Genomic DNA, 23,098 nt, shown 5'->3' with positions numbered 1-23,098 from the left:
AGAGCATCATTGTTCCTCTGTATATGTGCTATAGTCTCATGGAAGATCAGTATGATCTGCTCTATGGTCCTGCATTTAGCTTATCATAAGATACCTGCACTTTCTGGTGCCTGCAGTTTAGAGTTCCTTGTGGGGGAATTTTCAAAAGAACTTGGTGTTGGAACTTGACCTTACTCTGCTCCCACTGAAGTCAATGATAGTCAGGCCAATATCATATGCTTTTGAAAATTCCACCTTTAGTGTCTATTCAGGCCGAAGAGCATTTGGACTTTGGTAATTGGATTGTAAACCTTTTGGTGCAGGAGCCATCTTTTTGTTCTGTGTTTGTACATCTCCTAGCACAGTGGGGTCCTGGTCCAGGAGTGGGGCATCTAGGCATTAACACAGCGCACGTAATAATTATTCCTGGAATTCAGATGGGAGCAGAGAAGCCACAGAAAAAAAGGTTGCTGCCTGATTTTCCTGTCTTGCTGATTTGCATTGATTTGCACCTATGCCAAGCGAGTCCAAAGTACTATCAAATCAGGATGCTCTTCCTTGGGACATGTCTACAAAGGCATGCGACAGGCCCTCAAGCCCTATTCGGTGAACTGAAATTGCTGCTTCAGAGCTGGCTCTGCTACACAGGCAGAGGAGATAGTCATCTCTGGGAGCAGAACATTAGCGGCAGCAGAACATTCAATAACAACGTGTACTGGCAGGGTTGGACATTTGGTGGTTGGCCTAGAACGTCAGAAAATCCATAGAGCTTGCCCTAGCTTCCCTAGCCCAGACACTGATACTAGAGAGAGAGCCTGAGGATAGAGGAGAGGTGGCAGTGAAACAGTGGCCGTACACCCATCGAAATTGATGGCAAAACTACAGTTGACATGAGCAGGAGCAAGGTCAGGACATGCAGCATCTTTTGGGGTTGTCACTGTACTGATTTTTCAGATGCATGGGAATAGTTAGCAGTATTAGCTCTACAGCTCCGCAAGCTTCACAAGATGTTGTCACAAATTTTAGAAGATGGATCGTGTACTGCACAGCACAATTTCTGCACTTAAATTAAAAAAAAAAAAAAGCCACACACGGAGGGAATAATAATGTGATCGTGATCCGTCTCTTTTTCAGCTTTAGTCCGGAGGGTATACTTCTTGCAGATCTTTACCTCAGCAGAATTAAATGAGTCTAAGCAGCTGTAGTTAATATAAAATCAAAGAATGCCACTGGAACATCCAAATTCGTTTTCTTCTCCATTTGTGCTGGTAATTTCATAAGACATACTGCCTTCATGACGTCCATCTCTCCCCTTTTATAACCTACTATCTCTGTGATCTCTGCACGTGAGGTCTCCTGTGCATCGGTGTTCTTGTGTTTCCTTTGCCTCTAATCTGTCTATACCATGTTCAACCTTGTGTGTGTGGTATCCCACTGCCAATCCAGATTAGAGTAGCATGCAGTTCACACTGGCAAAAGTCTTACTGGTAATGGTAAGAACTCTCTCTCTTGCCAACAATACAAATAGTAATGGAATCAGTATTTTGTGCATTATCAGTGATAAGGGCAATTAACAAGTACAGCCGGGTAGCAAGCCCACCTTGGATATGAGGAATGGGAACACACAGTGATGCTGGTGGTTTTCTGGCTCTGGAACATAGTTTTGACATGATGCCCTTACGTAAATGCCAGGCAGTGGACGCTGTTCACTTTTGAAGCAACGGAATTGGGTCATTACAACACTGAGTTTAAAACGTTCCTTCTTGTTAGTGGAGCATTTTGTTCCAGTCAAAGATAAAGAATGTTAGTTTTTCTCTGAATAAATTAGTGTTTGTTGGCTATGAGGGCCTATGGAGAAACAGTATGGCCTAGGGAATAGAGCACTGGACTGGAACTCGGAAAAACCTTAGTTATATTCCTAGCTCTGCCACTGGCCTGCTGTGAGACCTTGGGCAAGTCACTTCCTCTTGCTCTATGCCTCAGTTTCCCCATCTGTAGAATGGGGATAATGATTGACCTCCTTTGAGATTTACTAATGAAAAGTGCTGTAGAAGAGATAAGAATTATAATTATACATTAACCTGCAAAAAGCTAGTTATTCCTAGCCCTTATCTAAATCCTTAATGAGTTGGCATCCTGCTGCATATTGAATATTGCCATTTCTATGGGATTTTTTTCCCTTTTATGAAAAGAAAATATTGGACAAGTAAACGTGCAGTAAGAAGTTTAAGTCCCTGAGACACTCAGAGGCTTTGGAGAAATTCCCCCTGTCAAAAAGGCAAATTCCAGAACCAAATAATGCTGAATGGATTAGAAACCACCACCTCCCCCAGGCTGAGCAGCCTCCTTTTGTAACCTAATCTGCCTATTCCCTTTCTCCCCTCCTGCAAATCCTATTTAAAGCCACTGAAGCATTTACTCAAATACTGTAAATTGGACTGCTGTTTATTTCAGCAGTGGCTTGGATCAAAGGAGGGCGTGTATGGTAGGAACCAGGATTCTAAATCATTTCCTGCTGGTTGAGAGAGTTTTTGTTTCCTCTGCAAGGATCTGTTTCTGGTGATTTAGCACCCTTGTTGTTTTAACGCTGAGTTAAAAGTTCAAAGAGCGGGTGGCTATAGAAGTGGGCAGCATGTGCCAGATCCGTGGCTGGTGGAAATCCAGCCAGCTCCACTGAAATAAAATGGAGCTATGCCTGTTTACACTAGTGAAGGATTTGTCCCCACACGTTTAAATAACCCCAGGGCTTGCTTTTTCTTCCTCGCCATACTTAGGTGGGATGCAGTACAGTAACTCCTCACTCAACGTTGTACTTATGTTCCTGAAAAATGTGACTTTAAGTGAAACAATGTTAAGTGAATCTACATTCTCCAAAAGAATGAATGTAAATAGTGGGGCGTTAGGTTCCAGGGATACAGTACAGTACTATAGTGCCCCCGCCTTACCCCACACAGGCACAGCCCACTGGCGCTGGAGACAGTGAGGCAGGCAAGGAGGCTGAAGGTGCCGTGGGCTAGGAGAAGCACGTTGCGCAGCAGCAGCGGCAGCTTCCCCTACTTTGCAAGCACCGGGGTGAGGGGCTCAACCCTCGGCCCACCCACGCCACCTCTTCCCCCAAACCCCCACCCTTAACCCGCCTCTTCTTCCCCCCCTTTACTCCGCATGTCCTCGCTCCTCCCTCCTGCCCACGGTAATCAGCTGGTTTGCAGCGTTCGGGGACAGGAGGGAGGGGGGAAGAGCGAGGACTCTGCGCACAGGCTCCCCCTTCCCTTCCCTGCCTCCTGCCCGTGGCAGTCAGCTGGTTTGCAGCATTCGGGAGGCAGGGGAGAGAGGTGGGAGGAGCAAGGACACGACGCGCAGGTGCTGATCTGCAGGGTCTGCTGGACGGCGGGAGGCGCTGTGGGGGTGGCTAGGGAAGCTGATGGGGGGCTGCCAACTGTGGACAAAGCAGGCAGCCAAACGACGTTATAGCATGTTCTGTAATTGAGCAGGGACCTAAGATCGAAACAACGTTAAGCGAGAGGATGTTAAGTGGGGAGTTACTGTATGCACATGAAATGAGAATGGTGTCAGTACAACTACTATGGGCAGCCTTGCTGCAAAGCTGCACAGGGCCCAGGGACTAGCCCTAGGTGAACTCCACTGCCGGCAGCCGTCTCCACTGCATTTTGATTGTGATGGCATTAGAGCAGGGGTGGATGAGGCGCAGCATCTCTGCTGTCTGACAGCTCAGTTCAGTGTCTGAGATCAGAGACTTTGTTAAGAGAACACTCGCAAGGAGTAAATCACATAAAATTAAATGTTGTTTAAAAATAAAGCAAACCTTTATGGCTGAAATTCACAGTGGTGCAGAGCATCTGCACCGTATTAAGGGTGCAAGTGGGATGAGGTGCCTAGTGTGAGCTCTTTGAACAAAGATGGATTTCTCCTAAGGATTGGAATAAGAATGTAAACAGGTGGCTTTCCCACTCTGCTCCTTACACCATAGTGAGCTGGCCAAACTTAATCCCTGTCTGGGGGTCGTTTAAACAAAAATGAAGCAAAGCATAAATCTGAGCCTAAACTTGGCTGTCATTAACATTTTTCCCTGCGAGACCCAGTCTGTCTTGCCCTTGTACCTTCTCACTCAAACTAAATTTGGATTGCAGTTAATAGGACCTAGCTGGTCTGGCTGCCTAGGTGAGTCAGTAGAAATAAGCCTGCCCCAGCCATCAAGGTGATGCCACAGAAAATCTGTCTCCGTACGCTGGGGCCGAGACCTAACCCTTTGTTACATGGACTTGTGTAGGTCACCTGCACTAGAGTGAATCTCCTCCTATATGACTGCAAATAATTAAATTAATTCCATCACTTCAGCCCTAAAACAGCTTAACGTAAAAACCATGCTGTTATCTGTGCTGTTGGAGACACCACGGAGGTGAGCTCGCAAATTGTGTCCGTATGGTTGCAATTACTCTATGAAGTTGTTCCTGACTTACATCCGATTTATTCCTGGTTATAAGTCAGGTCGGCACCAGGCCCATTGAACCTAATTCTGATCTCTAATTGCTTTTCCACCAGTCTAACTCTGAAGGTGTACACCAGTATAAAAATCCCGGTGAATTCAGCCCCTCAGCCTCATGGTAGCGCATCAGATCCAAAAAAAAGTGAAACTGGATGAATCTGATTTCACTGTCCAGCTGGAGTGAAGTGCAGAAAGTAAACAGCAGGAGTAACGACTATTACATTTGATCTAATGTGTTAGTAAAAAGGGAAGGGTTGTTTTTAATACCATTTTCCTCTTCTCCTTGACTGTGTTTCCTTAAAATGTAGTTAATATAAACCATAATATCAAAACGTGTTTCAGCTCAAGCAAGGCAAAAGGATAGAAAAAAGACACAAAGAAGGTAGTAATGGTTGCTTGGAAAAATCACAAGTGCCATATGATAAACTTAAAAAAAATTGCTCACCTGCCCTAGGCAGTGAGATGGCAGTGACTAAGAAGGGGGTGGTAGAAAAATTTGCATTTCAGACTAATTTGTTTATTCCTTTTCTCAATAAGCTCATTTTGTCTAGGGAGTTTTCCGAGTAGCTCACCGAATAGTTGTCCTGCCTTCCCCAATCCCTCTCACGTTTTTGAATTCAGGTTCAGATGAGAATGATGGGCTGTAAAATGAAAAGTCAGAATACATACATCCACATTTCCAGCTGCCTGTCAATGGTCTGATCCAAAGCCATTGTAGCCGATGAAAAACTTTCCATTGAGTTTACGATACTTTGGATCAGACCCTGTTTGAGCAAATTTGCAAATCAGGCCCAGTGACAAACCAGGCAAAGACATGTTCTAATGGTGACTTTGCAAAGCCAAAACTTGCATGAACTAAACTGCTTAGAGGCATCATTCTAAAGTCATCCTTACTCAGAGTTTATCAGTAAACACTCCTGTCACTCAAGTAGGCACTCGCTTTTCTTTTGGGCCATTTAACATTAGAATGGTGTCTCCTTCATTTGTCTTCTTGAAATATTGAGGACACATTGCTCTTCTGGTGTCTGACAGTCAGACAGAAGCGTCTGAGCTCTGAAAACTGAGGTCCACTATCGGCTTTTAGAAGATGTGTTTTAATTGCAAACACAAATGTTCAGTGGGAGTCCAATGAAATCTTTAAGGAGCAGCTGGAAACTTTTACAAACATTCAGCTTAGGGAAAGTTCCGCTGCTAGAGCAGAAATTTTCTGTATTTCTCTTCCCCTGTTGATTGTGCTCAGCAATATGGCAGATGGAACTGCTAGGAGAGAGACCCCGCATGCAAAAATGCTGACTCCCAACAGGAAGTCTCCATCCTCCATTAGTGACAACATAATTGTTTCTGTGGTAATCAAGTATGATGTCAAAAGTAGAGAATGATGACAAGGGCTGGTCAGAAAACGTGGGGTTATTTCTGTTTAGAAAATGTAGACCAGAACACACACACAATTTTGTTTTTGTTTTAGACAAAAATTCAACTTTTGACCAAAAAAAATTGAAAACTTGAAATTCAAAAATTTTCAGACAAAATCTGAATTTTTTTTATGCTGAAAACCAAAAATTGTAGAGGAGAGCATTTGATTTTCTGATGAAAAATCAACAATTTTCCAGGAAAGTTTCCACGAATATTTGGCCCCCCAAAAAAACAGATTTTCCATCCAAAAAAAAAAAGTGACTGAAATTTTCGACCAGCCTGAATAATGTTACAGCAGAGCCTAACGTTGGGGCAGAGGAGTCCTTAGCAAACAAAGATATTACTTTCATGCCAGTGTACCTGGAAATAACAAGGAAGAAAACTACAAGCTATTCAGATGAGGCATACAAAGGCTGATGGAGCGGGGGATGCTGTAACATGCACAAATCCAAACTCCAGCTAGTCGGGATCATTTCAAACCTGTCACTCTTGACAGCATCCTTTTAAGTGACACCTTAAAAATGTTAATTGCGTGTGTTAGGCACTTCAGCAGTGACAGCAGTGCCACTGAATGTCAAGGGGATATTGAGAAGATATTTTATCCAGATAAAAGCTACTTGGCTTTCACTTTACTGTGCTCGGCAACTGCAAGAGCCACCTATCAATCCTACCACCAGGGGCGGCTCCAGGCCCCAGCACGCCAAGCGCGTGCTTGGGGTGGCATGCCGCGGGGGGGCGCGTCGCTGGGAGGGCAGCAGGCGGCTCTGGTGGACCTCCTGCAGGCACGCCTGCAGGAGGTCTACCAAAGCCACGGGACCAGCAGACCGCAGGACAAACGGACCATCCACAGGCACGCCTGTGGGAGGTCCACCGGAGCCGTCCACCGCCCTCCCGGTGACAGGCAGAGCGCCCTCCGCAGCATGCTGCTGTGCTTGGGTCGGCGAAATGTCTAGAGCCGCCCCTGCCTACCCCAAGATCTTATGTAGTCGCCTGCAGTGGTTAATGATTCAGCTGATAGTGCTGTTCTCTTTGGGTCTGTACCGAGCTAATGCCCCAGTGTTGTGTTAGATGTTCAGGGTGCTGCTGGATGTGCTGTGGGTATACAAAATATAAAATTCAAGTTCTATCCTTTTGGGGTCCTTAATCTTGTTGAGCTTTTTGTTTGGGGCGTTAACTATTCTGTTCAGTTTCCAACTTGAATGCTTACATTTTGCCCATTTAAATTCCCTGAGTAGTTTTGATCAGATATGTTGTTCTTCGTTTCCTGTTCTAAACTGCTTTGTGTACTTTGTGGTGTAGTCAGCAGAGTTTTCCATGTCTGCTTAAACCAGGCCAGGACTTGGGGCTGTTTTAATCTGGGAGCTAGAGACCCCTAGCAGCAGCACTAAAAAATCTCTTTTATAAAACCTACAACTGGGTGAATAACAGATTCGTTTTTATTCACTGGCAATTCCTACAAATTGCGGGGGAGAGGGATTATTTCAGATCAAATCAAAAATTAAACTTTTCAAATTTTCAGTGAGTCAGAAAAGGAGAGAGTGTATGTGTTTGCATTAAACAAAACGTGTTTCCATTTCAGTTATTCTTAATTAAAAACAAACAATGTTGAAACAAAATATCATTTTGAATAGGAAAAACATTGAAACATTTCATTTTGAGAATGTTAGAACAAAACATTTCAGGCCTGATGGGTTTTTTGTTTGTTTGTTTGTTTTAGGGTTGGTGGTGGTGGTTTGTTTGTTTTTTTCCAACCAAAGCAGTTGTGAAATAAGTGTGAATTCATGAAAAGTTTTTCTCTCTCCAAGTCAGCTTACTTCCCCCTCCTCAAAGTAATTTAGGTTGAAAAATTTCACTTAGCTCTAATTGCAACCAAACTTCACGTCTTCGCTGTCATGAAGGACTCTTCATGATGTTAATATTTGCTGCAGTTTCACCCAGGAGGCGACTGCATTTCAGCAGAGGTCGATATGATTCCTGGATACAGTTGTCTGTCAATTTATGTTGTAGAGCACTTTGGCATGAAAGGTGCTATGTGAATTGTAAACTCAGCTCCCACTCTGCTGCACTGCTGTTGCCAGGAGAGGATGATAAATAATGGCATCTGCCCCATACTTGCTGATGTTAAGGGGCATATGAGGCTAATGTAGTCCTTGCAAGATCATGCTGATTTCTTACAGAAGCTTGCAGATAGGCTGTGGAGGAACCTTGTTGTTGTTTTCCATTGGTAGTGATGACTTTTGGCCACAGTTACTCTTGGGGTGGACAGATTCTGCTCTCTGGTGCACCAGCACAAATTCAGGGTGATGCCAATGAAGTCTATGGAATTACACTTGCATAAAACTGATGCACGAGGAATTGGGCCCACTGCACCCAGTTCTCCTCTCCTATAGATCTTATACCAGTCCCCGTCCACTAAAGTACATCTTCCACTTGATTTACACCAGCATAGCTGGGTTCCGTATTTGGCCCAATATCACTGCTGAGCCGCCTCCTGATGGGACAGTAATTAACCCGTCACCTACTACTGTAGCTGCCTAATGAGTTGACGGTTACATGCCACAATACGGTGTTTGCAAGGAAAGATCTTAAGCGAGGGCTGTCTGGTAAGGTCACATATTATACAAGTAGCGGTAAGGAGAAGAACAATTGAAGACACGGTCTGTGATTGGGGAAGTGAAAACACAGCAGCTGCAGCCTCCTTAGAGAATGTTTGTATCATATTGATGGCTTGAGGACTGAAACTATTTTTACTCTGGGCTGTGCACAATATTATTCAGTTCTATTTAGCCTTAGTCTAGGGGAGTCAACACAAACTTGGGTGATAAAATTTCAGCTGTTACGCTGATTTCTCAAAGGATACAGCTCATTTCAGGATCTTTTACTCACCATGCAGGCAGCTTCAGAGACACCTAAAAAAAAGTGTTTCTGTTAAATTGGAGGTCCCTCTGGACAGCTGCAGCCAGACAGATGTGGCACTGGTGCCTTTGATTGGAAAAATCCCTTTACCTCCCAACTGTACTTGCATTAGAAAAACAGAAGGCGCCACAGCCACATTGGAGGTTTACCATAGCTAGGAGAAGGCAGGGGACTTTTCTCTTCTAACAGGATGGTCAGTGTGACTGAAAAATAACTTTCTTCAAGAAAAAATAAAGCAAAAACATTAGTTCAGTGCTGTTTTTATTTTCCTTCTGCATTTTTCCTGAATATTCAGCGCTCTTGTATTTTTGTCTTTTAATATAGTCTTTGAGGCAAAACTTTATTTATATTGGTTGCCTCTATGAAACACAACCGGTTCACCAACCTTACCTGCTTGACAGCTGCTTAACATTCTGGGTATGTCGCAAGTGACCAATTCAGCCACCCTGCTGCTGGATGTGACTGGTGTAGCCAAGCATTCCATGGATTTAGATGGACTGGCCAACAGCTGTACAGCAGGTGTCATGGAAAAACAACCATGAAAAAATTAAGGCCTGTAGAAACCGGGCTCTAAAGACATAAGAGCTTGATTTTTTAAATGTTAGGAGTGCAACTCACGTAAGTGATTTGTGCAGTTACCTGGTCTCTAATGCAATTGTGTATCTAACTAGTTTAAAAATTTGACACCAATTGCTTTGATTTAAGCCCATAGGAGTCAGGTTCTGTGCACAGATAACAAAATGATTGACATCCTAGCAGTAATGCAGGCAGATGGCTGGCTGGTAGGAAATGTGCAGTAAGCCTACAACCCCTCCTCTAGATCAGCTTATTTTTATTGGTATTGTGGCAGACTGGGAATAGGCTGCCCCATTGTCTGAACAACCCAGTGTTACTCGACTAGCAGTTGGAGAAACAGGCTGCTAATATCCACAGCAACTGAGACCTTTGTGATAGAAACAGGAGCCAATTTGAGGATTAATTGAATGATCAAGCTCAAAACATTTGAGTATATTCCCCCTTCTGCCATTTGAATCCCTCAAAATGATGTCCAGCCAAATTTTCGAAAGCGGCCACTAGTTGTGAGTGTCTCCAGTTTTGGGTGCCCTGCTGGGGAGACTGAAGGTATCTCAAGTTGGGCACCCAGGAAATCACAGAATCATAGAAATGTAGAACTGGAAGGGACCTCGATAGGTGCCCTAGTCTGGTCCCCTGCATTAAGCCATCACTGGCAGGTGTTTGTCTGATTCTCCAATGGTGGAGATTCTGCAACCTCCCTAGGTAATTTTGTTCCAGTGCTTAACCAACCTGACAGTTCGGAAGTTTTTCCTAATGTCTAAACTGCGATTTAAGCCGATTGTGTCTTGTCCTTGATGGTTAAGAAGAACACTTTATCACCCTCTTCTTTATAACCACTTTTTATATACTTGAAGCCTGTTATCATATCCCCCTTAAGTCTTCTCTTCTCCACACTAAACAAACACATTTTTTTCAATCTTTTCTCCGAGGTCACGTTTTCTAATCATTTTTGTTGTTCCCCTGTGAACTTTCTCCAACTTGTCCACATCTTTCATGAAGTGTGGTGCACAGAACTGGATGCAGTACTCCAGTTGAGTCCTTATCAAAGCTAAGTGGAAAAATTACTACTTCTTTCTTGCTTATAAGACTCCTACTAGTACATCCCCAAATGAGGTTTGCTTTTTTTGCAACAGCGTTACACCGTTGACTTGTATTTAGTTTGTGATCCACTATGACCCCCTGATCCTTTTCTGCCGTACTCCTTCCTAGGCAGTCATTTCCCGCTTTGTATTTGTGCAATTTATTGTTCCTTCCTAAGATAAATACTTTGCATTCACCCTTATTGAATTTTATCCTATTTACTTCAGACCGTTTCTCCTGTTTGTCAAGATCATTTTAAATTCTAATCCTGTCCTCCAAAGTACTTGCAATCCCTGCTAGCTTGGTATCATCTGCAAACTTTATAAGTGTACTCTCCATACCATTATCCAAATTATTAAAAAAGATATTGAATAGAACCAGACTCAGGACAAATCCCTGCCGGGCCCCACTCAATATGCCCTTCCACCTCGATTGTGAACCACTGATAATTACTCTGAGTAAGGTTTTCCAGCCAGTTGTGCATCCACCTTATAGTAGGTTGGTCTAGGCTACATTTCTCTAGTTTGTTTATGAGAAGGTCATGTGAGACAGTATCAAAAGCCTTTCTGAAGTCAAGATATATGGCATCTACTGCCACCTAAAATCAGTGGCCCACCTGTGGACCTTACTACCCCAGCCTTGAACACAGACTCAGAGAGAAGCCCCGACTCCATGAAGCTGTTAGAACATGTGATGCATTGTTCTGTACATTCCAGGCAATATCTTCCCTAAAAGAATGCTTTAAAATAGACACCTCAGAAGTTTGAGTCAGTAAGAGCAGACCTTTAAACTGCTTTTCAAATATACTATCCTATCGCTGAGCACAACGTTTTATCTGCTGCTCCCAAACCACTAAACTAAGCAATTAAAAGTGAACTGAAAAGTATAATTTTGCATATTTAATACAATCTCTTCTTGCTGCTTTTAGCAGGGTGAAGCAGGCATATAATTTAGTACTGATGTTTGGAATACATCCAGTTTCTTTTTTCTAATGATATTTTGAAAATGCAAAGTTTCTTGAAAGCAGGCATTTGGAATGCAACTCCTCTGAAAACTCCTGATCGAGGTCTCTTTTATAGTGATCTCCCTTGGAAGATTTTTACCACTTAAACGGTTATCTCCTAAAAAGGAAAATGTTGCTTGCCTACAGTAGCCATGGAGGGATTTCAGTTCTGAATGCATACTAAATAGTAAGCCCACTTCTCAAAGGAAGGAGAAGATGATGAATCATGGAGAGAGTTTATTTCTTGAGAAATATTATTTGTATTACAGCAGCACATGATGGCACCGTGGGAAATCAGGGTCTGGTTGAACTAGGCACCAAGTGAGTCAGAGTAAAAGACGGCGCCTGCCCCACAAAGTTTACAATCTGCATAGTGAAAACAGACAAAGTGTGGGACAAAAGATTTGTTATTAACCCCAATGTATGGAGAGGGAAGGGGGTACAAAGGGCCAGATTTGTAAAGGTATTTAGGTGCTGAACACCCACTGAAATCCATAAGAGTTAGGTACCTAAATACCTTTTACAAATCTGGCCCTGAGAGATTAAGGGGTAGAGTCTCTGTTCTATTCCAGCCACTCTGTGCATTGTGAGTGGCACAAAGTGGTTGAATCTGGCCAGTTGAGAAGTCTTACGGCATAATGGAGCTCTCAGCTGGCATGATGTAGCACACTCACTCCTATGCTGACTGCCCTTCCCTCACTCTGGCACAGGGGGCATTTGGTGCACGGGGCAGAGTTTGCCTGCACTCTACCAATTCTCAGCTGCCACGTGGTTCCATAGGAGCCATTGCCAGCTGAAGGAGCTGAACCATGAAAATCAGGAAGATGTGTCTTACACCCTGCTGGCCCTCCAGAGGGCCCTTCTCTTGCACTGAGCAGATTTTAGTACAGCAGAGAACACGGGGCTAAGGGACAGACTTTTAATGGTGTCTCAGGGCTCGTCCAGACTAAGGGGGGGAAATCGATCTTAGATACGCAACTTCAGCTACGTGAATAACGTAGCTGAAGTTGAATATCTAAGATCGGAGTACTCACCCGTCCAGATGGCGCGGGATCGATGTCCGCGGCTCTCCGTGTCAATTCCGGAACTCCGTTCGGGTTGATGGAGTTCCGGAATCGATATAAGCGCACTCAGGGATCGATATATCGCGTCTAGATTAGACGCGATATATCGATCCCCGAGCAATCGATTTTAACCCGCCGATATGGCGGGGTAGTCTGGACGAGGGCTCAGTTCTTACAGATGCAGACAGCCTAGTGGGATCTTCAGAAGCACATAGGCATCTAACTTCCATTGGGTTCGATAGGAGTTAGCTGCCTAGGTGCTTGTGAAAATCCACTATGCACCTATCTACATCTTTAGGCACAAAAATACCTTTAAAACTCTAGCCCTGAGTGACTTGGTGAAGATCACTCAAGGAGTCTTTGGTAGCTCTGGGAACTGAAACTGACATTTCCTGAGTCCCAGTCCAGGCCATGTTTTATATTGCAGTCTGAGATTTAAAGGAACAGATCCTGATGAGCTAATCGAATTTACCTTTATCTAAACAGCGCTCTGAATTCAATTAAAAGCCTATATTGTCTGTTTAAAAATATATACTTTTATATATGCTGTTAGGTGTTTCTCAAGTTGTACATTAGATATTTTCCTTTAAAGAGCTTCATACGTTCTTAAGACTGTAGTTTCTCATGAAAGTGTGGCCTCCGAAATCTGTTAATTGTCCAACTAGCTTATCCATTTCTTTCTGTCATTGAGGATTTTAGGGTTTAACAGATAAAGGTTAGCCTAATATTGTAAGATAAGAACTTAACACCCCTTCTTGTCTCCAGTGGCTGGTATGCTTTTAATTACTACATGCGCTCCCTAGCTCTGCATGGGGATTACCTTTCTCACATGTCTTCTGAAAGAAATTGGTATTAAGCACTTGTACTTCCTTTGCTGGTATACTCATGCAAAGAAGAACTAGGTGGTCCAGGGAATAGATAATGGTTTATGGAGCCCTTCGCTGGTTCAAAGTTTGTGGTTGATAGTGGTATATCTTTGTTACTATTTGCTGGCCTATGTGAAAGTGAATTGATATGTCTCAGTCCAGTTCCTAGTGGAAAGCAGCCCACGTAAATATTGCCTCACCATTAAACCCATGGCTGGTAACATACAACGTCTGATCTTGATCTCACTTCCACTAAAATCAATAAGTTTATAGCTGTGTAATTGCTCATGATTTACCCTGATGTCAGGTCAGGGTGGGTCCATTGTATGGAACTCAGCTGTCTGATATGGCCAAGAAAAGCAGACGATAGAAGAAAACAATTAGTTTTTCCACATCCAGTGTTGTTACATGGTCTATTTATAACTGGCTAGAGAATTTGTAACAGTAATTGGTCAAACTCTGCCCTTACATTCCAGTGTAAATGCAGAGTAGCGCTATTGACTTCAGTGGAGTAACTGTCCTTAAATGGGTGTAATTGAGAGCACAATTTGGCCCCCAGATAGATTGTGTTTAGCCTTTCGGGGGAAAGGCAGGTCTCCTCTTTCTGAGCTGGTTGTGCTTTAGTCGTCTTAACCTCAAATATAGTTAATGTCATGGGAAAAATCTATTAAATGTGCCAGTCTATTAAACCTCCGTTCAAGTGTTGGTCCGATCAATAAAAGGTGTTTGTTATCTAAATGAGCAAGAGAAGGCAAGTCACTTAACCACCCTTCTCATGAGCTTCACTTGGCTGGATTTTTGCAGTTCAGCATGAGGATAGGGCAGCATCAGGCTGTGCTACCCCAGGAGCCGACCAGGCACTACGTTGTGACTTACAGGCTACGTCTGCCCTGGGCTGTGGAGGTGTGATTCCCAGCCTGATTAGACGTCCCCGCAGCGCCATGTTAAGCATAGCAGTGAGGTCATGGTAGCACAGGCATGCAGCAGCACTTGCTAGCAGCCCCAAATATATACCTCCAAGCAGGCTTGTACTTGGCGCAACTAGCTGCTCCTGGGGAGTCAGACCAAGCCACTACCACAATCTAGCCTATTTTGGGAGTGTGGTAGCACTGGACGGAAGTAATGGAGCAGAACAGGAAGCAGTTTTCTCATCCCATCAGAATTTGAGATTTCAGACATTTTTCCCATCCCAAAACAGGACGAAAAATCAATCTCAAACATTTTTGCAAACTGAGCATCTCAAAAAACAAAAAAAATTGCGCGTTGGGTCAGTTGAAACATTTTGGTTTGGTAATTTCAAAGCGTTTTGTTTTTTGTTCTGACCTTCTAAAAACTTTTTTTAGTGTAAATTAACTCAAATTTCAAATAAGTCATTTTGAGTTAAAAACAATCCAAAATTTTCCTTTTGAAAATGTTGAAACAGGATGTTTTGACAATTTTGAAACTTTTTTCAAAACTCTTTTTTGAATGAGGAAAATTCATCAATACCAGTCCTTTCCTGAGAACTGTTTCACTTAGAACAAATTGACAATTTCTGATGAAAAAACATTTTGATGGAAAATTCCTCTAAGAACAACTCATTTATGAGAAGAGAAGTTTTCTCACTTTTCCATTCCTTAAAGAAAGAAAAGATTTTATTTCAGGCACAGATTGTTGTCTCTTACGTCCAGGATAAGGAACGTAGAACTAAACAAAGGAGCTTCCATCTTCATCTCTTGAGGAAAATGGTACTTTAAGGAATTTTCCACAGATGTACTAACCCCATGTAAACAATGAGTCTAGCTGGCTGGTTTGCCAAGAGGCATTTCACTGTCAAGCCAGACAGTCTGGTTGAGGGAATACATGTCAGCTGCAATCTCTGCACTCTGGCCCTGTGGAGTTTACTTAAAATCACAGTGTCAGAGCAGTGAATAATCTAGTATTTTAGCATGAGTCTCTCACACTACAGCGTTGCCAACTCGAACAATCTGATCAAAAGTGTCGCAATATTTGTTGTTCTTAAAGTCCCCGCTTTTGAAGTCATGTGATTACATGAAAATCTCAGCTTTCATTTAAAGAAAAAAAATCACCTTGTCTGTAGAGTAAAGCTGAAAAATGTAACCATAAAGGTTCAAAAAGCAGAAGGCAAATAAAAAAGACTCAACATTTATTTTCTACATTTCCTTACTTTTAAGCTAATCTCATGCTTTTGCAGCCCCAACTCATGATTTCTGAGGCTCAAAACAAACTCCACACCTGAAAACAACCGGTTTTGAGAAAGTTCCCTCGGTTTTTCACTTCAAGAGCAGAAGAGATTTCACTTTGTAACACAAAGGATTTATGTCTTTTAAATGATGTTTTTCCATTTAAGTGATGACCCTAGCAGTGTTTTAATGAAAGTGTCAAAATAAAAAGCATGGGAAATGCTAATGAGGCACGATCATTGGCTTTAGTGTTTAATTGTACATCATTTTTCCCCTCTGTTTTCTTCTGCTCTTTTTTAGGCTCTTTCAGAGGTTTCTGAACATTATTTTCAGAAACCAGTTGACGGGGCTTTTCTATTAGCATGCACTTTTGTTGCCTGAGCATTTCTGGGACTGGCTGTGCCACTCTTCGCGAGCTACTCTGTATTACTCAGTACATTGTGGAGTCTTTGAAATTGTGTAGAGTAAGGTGCAACTCAACATGAGTTAAGGTGGAAAAATCAGGTCTTTTATGTTGCTGAAGGATATTCATTGGATTTCTTATATGATTTAGCAAGTGTGACTCTGCATTAAGATGTCACTGTCAAACCAGATAGCACTGGAGAGCAAAGGGATTACTAAATTAGGTTTTCAGTAGTTCAAAAAATCCTTTGGTTCTTCTGGGATTTTCAGTAAAAATATATTTGAGCTAAAGATGGGTATTTTTTTTTTTAGTACAGGGTTCTTTAAATTTATCTTTGAGGGTCACTGTAGTAAATCGTAACTATTGATTTAGCAGGTAGCTGTTCTTAGAATCACTCATTTAAGAGTCAAAATTCCTGCGTTACTCAAACCAATAACTCAAGACTTTGAAAATCACTCATCAGGGACTGCCAGTTTATGCTTGTAGACAGGCGTTCAACAAAGATTTCAGTTCATTTATGGATCTTACGTCAGCTGAGTTCTCTACCCTGGCAGACAAATGTGTTGCCTCTCTTGCCCTACTTACTTATTATCTGACTTATCCGGCCCACTGCTCTGTAACAGCCTCTCCAGCACTGTGTTGGCCTCGAGTGCTGCTGTCTTCAGTTGAACCCTGGCTGTGCTTGGCCAGAGCAGGCTCTTAAACCAGACCACACTTGATGTTTTATCTATTGCTTGACCTTTCCAGCGAAGCTGAAGCTGCTATGGACTCCTCGCTCCAATGGTGTCATGCAAAACATGGATCCACCCCCGCCAGCAACAGGGCTGTCTCTGGGTCACGTTTACACAGCATGTTGCTTTCAACTCCCTGGTCTGCAGAGGGATTTCTTCTGCCCATCAGAACTAAACAGCTACTGATTTGAGCAGTATTATTTCTCTACACTAGATAGACTCCAGCTAAGGGGGAATATTTCTCAAAGCAGCAAAGGTTTGGTTGGTTAATATATGGTTCCTAATGAATGGTCAATGAGATGCCTAAAGAATATTTCAAACCCAAGAATCCTAGTTATCGTATATCACTTGCTAATTGAATTCACTTCACCAGAGACTCAAAAATCAGCTTTTGGTCCATAATGAATATGATGTGCTGAATTGTATGGCAGAGTTTCTCCTGAGTCTTTTCCTTCTCTTCACCTTCTATACGTTTTTAATTATTCTTATAGAAACAAACCAGTTCTCCAGCTCCTAAAATCTTGTTTCTCAGTGGCACATACAGGCTGGTTCCTCCTGGCTGTCAGGGGATAGAGACTTAGCACTAAGACTAGACCAGTGGTAAATTATTAACCCCACCACTATCAAGGTGGATCAGCTGCTCTGGCCAGTGAGCTCTGGATATGGCACAGTGTCTTCACCCATTCCCTTTTCCTCCCACTCTGCCTAAACATTACCCATCCGCTCCAGAGAGAGAATATAACTCGGTGCTTACTCCTGTGCACCCAGACCCAAGGTCTGGGTAGCCTGCATAGTGCTGCAAAGGGACTTCCTACTGTCTTGTCCAAGTTACAATCAAGCCCTGAATGATTGATGTATTTACTGCTCCGAATGAATGCATGGAGTGAACTGGTCCAGCGAAATACGCACTCCAACCAAATCAGACTCCTACTCCAACCCCTGAGCACTTCTTTAGAACCTCCCCCTGCAACAAGCTGCATTTGCAATCACACTGTGCTGGGTACATTAGAAAAGTTTTGTAATTACTTGCTGTTCTGGCTGCTGAGCAGTTCTAAATGCCAGACATTAAGGAATTGCTGTTTCAATCAGTGAGCAAGCTCTGAACATTAAACGTGTTTCATGAGATTTTCTTTTTTTTCCCAGCCATTATGCATCTTGGAAGGCTTTTTTTTTTCTTCAGGTGGCTGCTTTCCCAGCTGTTGATCATCTCTGTCTCTCCTATATGAAAGAGAAAAAGGAAACTGATGATGATGATGCGGTATGAAGGTTTTATCGGTGTCAGTTTGAGATGGGTCTGTTGCTCACCCGTGGAGGAGCTATAAGTGAATTACGCAGATCAACCCAAGCAAGTGCCAATAAAACCTTTCCACTGTACTGCATGTATTCCAGGATACAGTATGCTACACATTTTACAGGCAAAAATATTTTAGCAATGTTTTAGAGTGCTGCTAAAAATGCAGTTTTTTATATCCTACCACCACTGAAGCCAGGCACCTGTGCGTGACTCCAAGGGATAGGGAAATGATAATCGGAGACTTTCAAAGCTCCTTAATGAGAAGTGGTGTTCAAATCTCAGGGGTGTTTTTGCAAATTTCAGCTGTAAATGATGTATCTTAGAAATCTCTACACATTACCTAGCATATATCTAATAAACAGATTAGTATTGAATTTTAAGGCTCATTATCTAGAGGCCATTTAAGACTAGAAGTAAGTGCTGTAATTTCCATTGGAAACATGTGACCCATCCTTTTCCAGTTGCACCGGACAAGATGGCCCAGTGGTTAGCACGGGGCTTGGGAAAATTTAGATTCAGTTTCTTGCTCTACCACAGACTTCCTATGTGATCTTGGGCAAGTCAGTCAGCATTGCTGTGCCTCAGTTTCCCATCCGTGGCATTGGGATAATAGCACTTCTCATGTGAGCATGAATACATGAAAGATTGTGAGGTGCTCAGATACTACAGAATGGAGACTATTGAAGTACCTTGGATTCTAGATCACCCCTGTCCAGAAGTCCCTGATTACACCACTTGGCTGGCTGGATCTTTTTGTTATGGTATTTAATACTGCATATTTTACATCTGCTCACAGGCTATTTAAAGAGGTCTTCAGCCTTCCTGGTCAGGGCAGCTCTTCTGTCGTATATTGTGACTCAGTGCAGTTCTGAAGTTGTGCTAGAATTTTTTCTCTATGGAACACACCTGAAAACTCTGGGACTGTCAATCATATGTACAAGCTTTGTCAGTTTCTAAGCATCAGACCTAGAAATGGTGAGAATAATACCTTCCCAGGTACCATTAATCTAAGGCATAATGGTGTCTTTAACAGCTACATGAACTCAGTAGCTCAGATGATCCAGGTGTCTTTGCGTATAATCATGCCTTCAAATAAATTACAAGTTCAATCCAGTATGTTTTCCTTTTGGGATGTTCCACAAGTGCATAAACCAGAGTTATCACAGTTGCCTTGTATTTATAAGCAATAAGATTTATTTAATAGGAACTCTTCAAATGGGAATGGGCTGACCTTGAGTTATGAACTGCTCCACCTATACATCCATCACATTATCCCACAAAATTACTATCTCAAAAATGCATGAAAGAAAGTATACCCATGTCATACAGGTGTCTCCGTTTCTCTCTTTCAAGCAAGGAAGCTTTTATACTAAGTAAAGGCATTTAAAACATTAGCTAGTATGAAGACTTTTTTCTGACTAAGCCGGCCAAAGGGAAGTCCACCATTGAAACAATAATTTGGATGGAAAGGGTTTTACTTTTAAAATAATCATACAAGCTACTATCACAAAGTGTAACTTAAAGAATAAGAAATGGCTTAAATAACCTCTTGAATCTTCCTATTTTGCCATATTAGGTCTTTTCTTGTCTTATGTTGACACCATGTCTCAGTTAACGACTTTAAATTGAGTTTCATTGTGAACATTTCATATAGTTATAAAGATTCACTTTGAGATAGATAACATTGGGTTTGGCTCTGTTCTCACCTGCACCAGTTTGACTGGAATATCTTCATCTACTTCATTGTTGATGCTCCTGGCTATACTAATGGACAAAATAAGAGAATCAGACTCACTGTTGGGATCGAATCACATTTGCAAAATTATAAAAATACACGATTGAGTAAACATCTTCGCTTATATCATACACCTCATCCTGGATCAAGGTAACGTGAGAAACTCCACCTCACTATTCTTAACCTTGGTGGGAAGCACATTTTGAATAATTCTTGTTTGCAAAAGGTTTGTTGTATAAATACCTACCTTTTCCAGTAGTTAATATGATTCATTTGCCCTCTTAAATCACTATAATATCTCTTCCCTTTCTTTCCCTCTTTTCATCTTTCCAGAAGTAACAGTTTATTCAGTGAAGTCGTGCAGATGAACTTTGAAATAGCCAGTTTCAGCAGTCTTTCCGGAACGCAGCCAATCACGTGGCAGGTGGAATACCCTCGGAAGAGGACAACGGACATAGCCCTCTCTGAAATCTTCATCTGCCAGAAGGACCTGGTAGGAATAGTTCCACTAGCAATGGTAAGAGATCCTCTGGAAAGCATGGTGCTCTGTCCTATCTTTAAATGACTGCCATTCTGTGAAGGTACAAAGCAGCCTTTGAGACTGATTGGCAAAGAGGTGGTCTCTGCCCACTAGATAATCAGAAAAGAATTCTTTTCTGAGATCAGTATGGCACTACACCGCCTAGGTATAATAATACTCTCCCTATGTGTTGGAATCTCTGTTGATGTCAGTTGAATATCGTTTTTTTTTATAGGAGCAATAAGCACTTGCCAGAATCACATACGCGTTTCATTGTGCGTGCAAATCATGCAATTTAGATTAACTGTCCACACACACACAAAAGATGCTGCCCCTTTTAAAAAAAAAAATCTAGTCCTTACCCTTTAAACCTTGAGTTCTCCTGTTTTAAACTGTTCTTTCACAATTCCCTCTAGACTACCAGATGGTAACAGAGGTCAAAATATACTTACTGGTCACTTTTTAATTTTTCCATTAAGCGCTATAGGGTTTGATCATAAGAACGGCCATACTGGGTCAGACCAAAGGTCCATCTAGCCCAGTATCCTGTCTTCTGACAGTGGCCAATGCCAGGTGCCCCAGAGGGAATGAACAGAACAGGTAATCATCAAGTGATCCATCCCCTGTTGCCTATTCCCAGCTTCTGGCAAACAGAGGCTAGGGACACTGACAGCTCTTGGGGGCACTTACCACCTGCAACTCCTGTTAAGAAATGGGAGTTGAAAGTGCTCAGTATTTAGCAGGATGAAGCCTAGACTAATTAGCTGGCTGTTCCCTAGCACCATAAAGCCAGGGGCAGCTCTAGGTATTTTGCTGCCCCAAGCACAGCAGGGAGGCTGCCTTCGGTGGCTTGCCTGTGGGAGGTCCCTGGTCCCGCAGATTCGGTGGCAGCCTGCGGGAGGTCCACCGAAGCCGCAGGACCAGCAGACCCTCCACAGGTGTGCCGCCGAAGGCAACCTGCCTGCCGCCCTCACGGTGACCAGCAGAGTGGCCCCCGCGGCTTGCCGCCCCAAGCATGTGCTTGGCGTACTGGTGCATGGAGCCGCCCCTGCATAAAGCACTCTGGTTTTAGGGAGAGAACAGAAAGTATCTTTAAAAGAAAGAAAAGTCCCTTGGTCTGTTTGGAAAATCCTTGGAAAAGAGTCTATTCTGAACAAATTCTGCTTGAATATCCTACCTTTTGTGGGGGATTTTTTCCTCTTGTTAATTTAAAGGGAAAAAAAAAAGTTCTGCTCCCATCGAAGTCAATGTGTGTGTGTAAACTCCTTGAGCTGGAGCAGCCCCAATGATATTTAGGCGAAAACAAGATGTTTGCCAAAATTAAAGGAGCAGTGCAGACTTTAATACTGAAAGATGCTTTCCATTGATGGTTTTTATTAGTGAAATTCTGGCCCTCTTTTATTTATTATATTGTTACACGTTTTTTCCTTTTATCTGGTAATATTGTCACGTGCTAGATAACTGGGGAAGAATTATTTTTTGTGATTAGTACGGCAGTCCTCAACTTATACGCTATGTCAGTGGAACTCCTGCCGATATCCTTGGGAGATTTACTCCCATGGATCCTGCTCCAAAGTTCATTGAAGTCAGTAGAGAGCTGTGTGCTTCAGAACTGGGCTGAGAGAGAAATGTTGCCTTTGATTACCTGTAAAGCTAAATATGGCAATAAATATTACGTCCTCAGTCCTGTAAAGACTTAAGCACATACTTAAGACAGCTTCTTCGGGTCAGATTCTGGCCTTAGGGAGATTCATTCAATGCTTCCAATGAAGCTACATGTGTCTATCTTCTGGCAGAATTTACCACCCCTTCCCCTTCTGTTTTTTAAAGAATCCATTGGCTCTGGCTCTGTATTTCATACCTGATCTATTTTTATACATAGTCACTAAGGCAAGATACAGATGGACGTGCACATGTCTCTTGAGAGATTAAAATGCATCCTTTTATGTTGGTTTCTCTGGCGGCCTGAGTTCCAATTTAGTGAAACCTGGGGTGCACAGGGAATACGGGATGAAGCCCTGGATGTACCAATGGCAGTACTGGCGAGCATTATGATTTTTGCAAGGGATTTAAAAGACAAAATTATACCTTAAAACCCTTCACTTTGCAAAGGTTCCTTGTATGTGTCCGTTTCTCTGGTGTACCTTGTGATAACACTTGGCAGCAGCCATAACACGTTGTCCTAATAGAATCTAACTGGATGAGATGCCAATACAAAATTGGCTTTGCTGGCGGGATGTTAGTAGATAAAGGGAATTTTCACAGTTTTCTGTTAGCTAACACTGCAGCTCCAGCCAGGATACTTTCTTCATTTAAACGTTAATCTCCAGCAGAGCTGATTACCTGGCAATTCTCTTGTTCAGAAGTAAAGAGAGACACAAAAAGAGAGAGTGTGATGCTGTGTCTGCTGAGAAGTTGTACTTCACTGTCCCTCTCAGCAACAAACTGTAAAGCATGTGCCCATCTCCCACATAAAACCTAGGTCCTGGTGTTTTATGGCAAGTATTTTTCTTCAATAATTTGGAGGAAAAAATACTACAAGTAAATAAACCAGATCGATTTCAACATGAATTGTGTCCAGATAGCAAAACTGCTTCTTTCCAAATTATGTCGTTGGAGAAGGGAACTTGAAGAAGGAATCTTTGCAGTTACAAACACAGGTCAGTGTGGACCAGTGGTTAGGGCACCAGTTTGGGACTGAGAACATCTGAGTTCTTGTCCTGACTCTGTGACTGGCCTGCTGTGTGAGCTAGGAAAATCTGTACCTCTGTTTCCCCTCCCACCCTTTTTCTGTTTAGGTTATAAGGGCTGGGACTGTATCTTACTATGTG

The 23,098-nt window shown here is 42.6% G+C and overlaps 1 protein-coding gene across 1 annotated transcript in view; it reads left to right on the top strand.

Annotated features, from left to right (window-relative positions):
• LOC127034560 (transmembrane protein 132C-like) overlaps window positions 1-23,098 on the top strand; it is a 244,410-nt gene that overhangs the window by 120,396 nt on the left and 100,916 nt on the right. The window contains exon 3 of the mRNA XM_050923501.1: window positions 20,081-20,264. Coding sequence (XP_050779458.1) covers window positions 20,081-20,264 — 184 coding nt within the window. The remainder of the gene's footprint in view (window positions 1-20,080; window positions 20,265-23,098) is intronic.

This window comes from Gopherus flavomarginatus, chromosome 15 (genome assembly GCF_025201925.1).
Source record: "Gopherus flavomarginatus isolate rGopFla2 chromosome 15, rGopFla2.mat.asm, whole genome shotgun sequence".
Classification (NCBI taxonomy): domain Eukaryota; kingdom Metazoa; phylum Chordata; order Testudines; family Testudinidae; genus Gopherus; species Gopherus flavomarginatus.
This window is presented reverse-complemented; position numbering and strand designations above follow the sequence as displayed.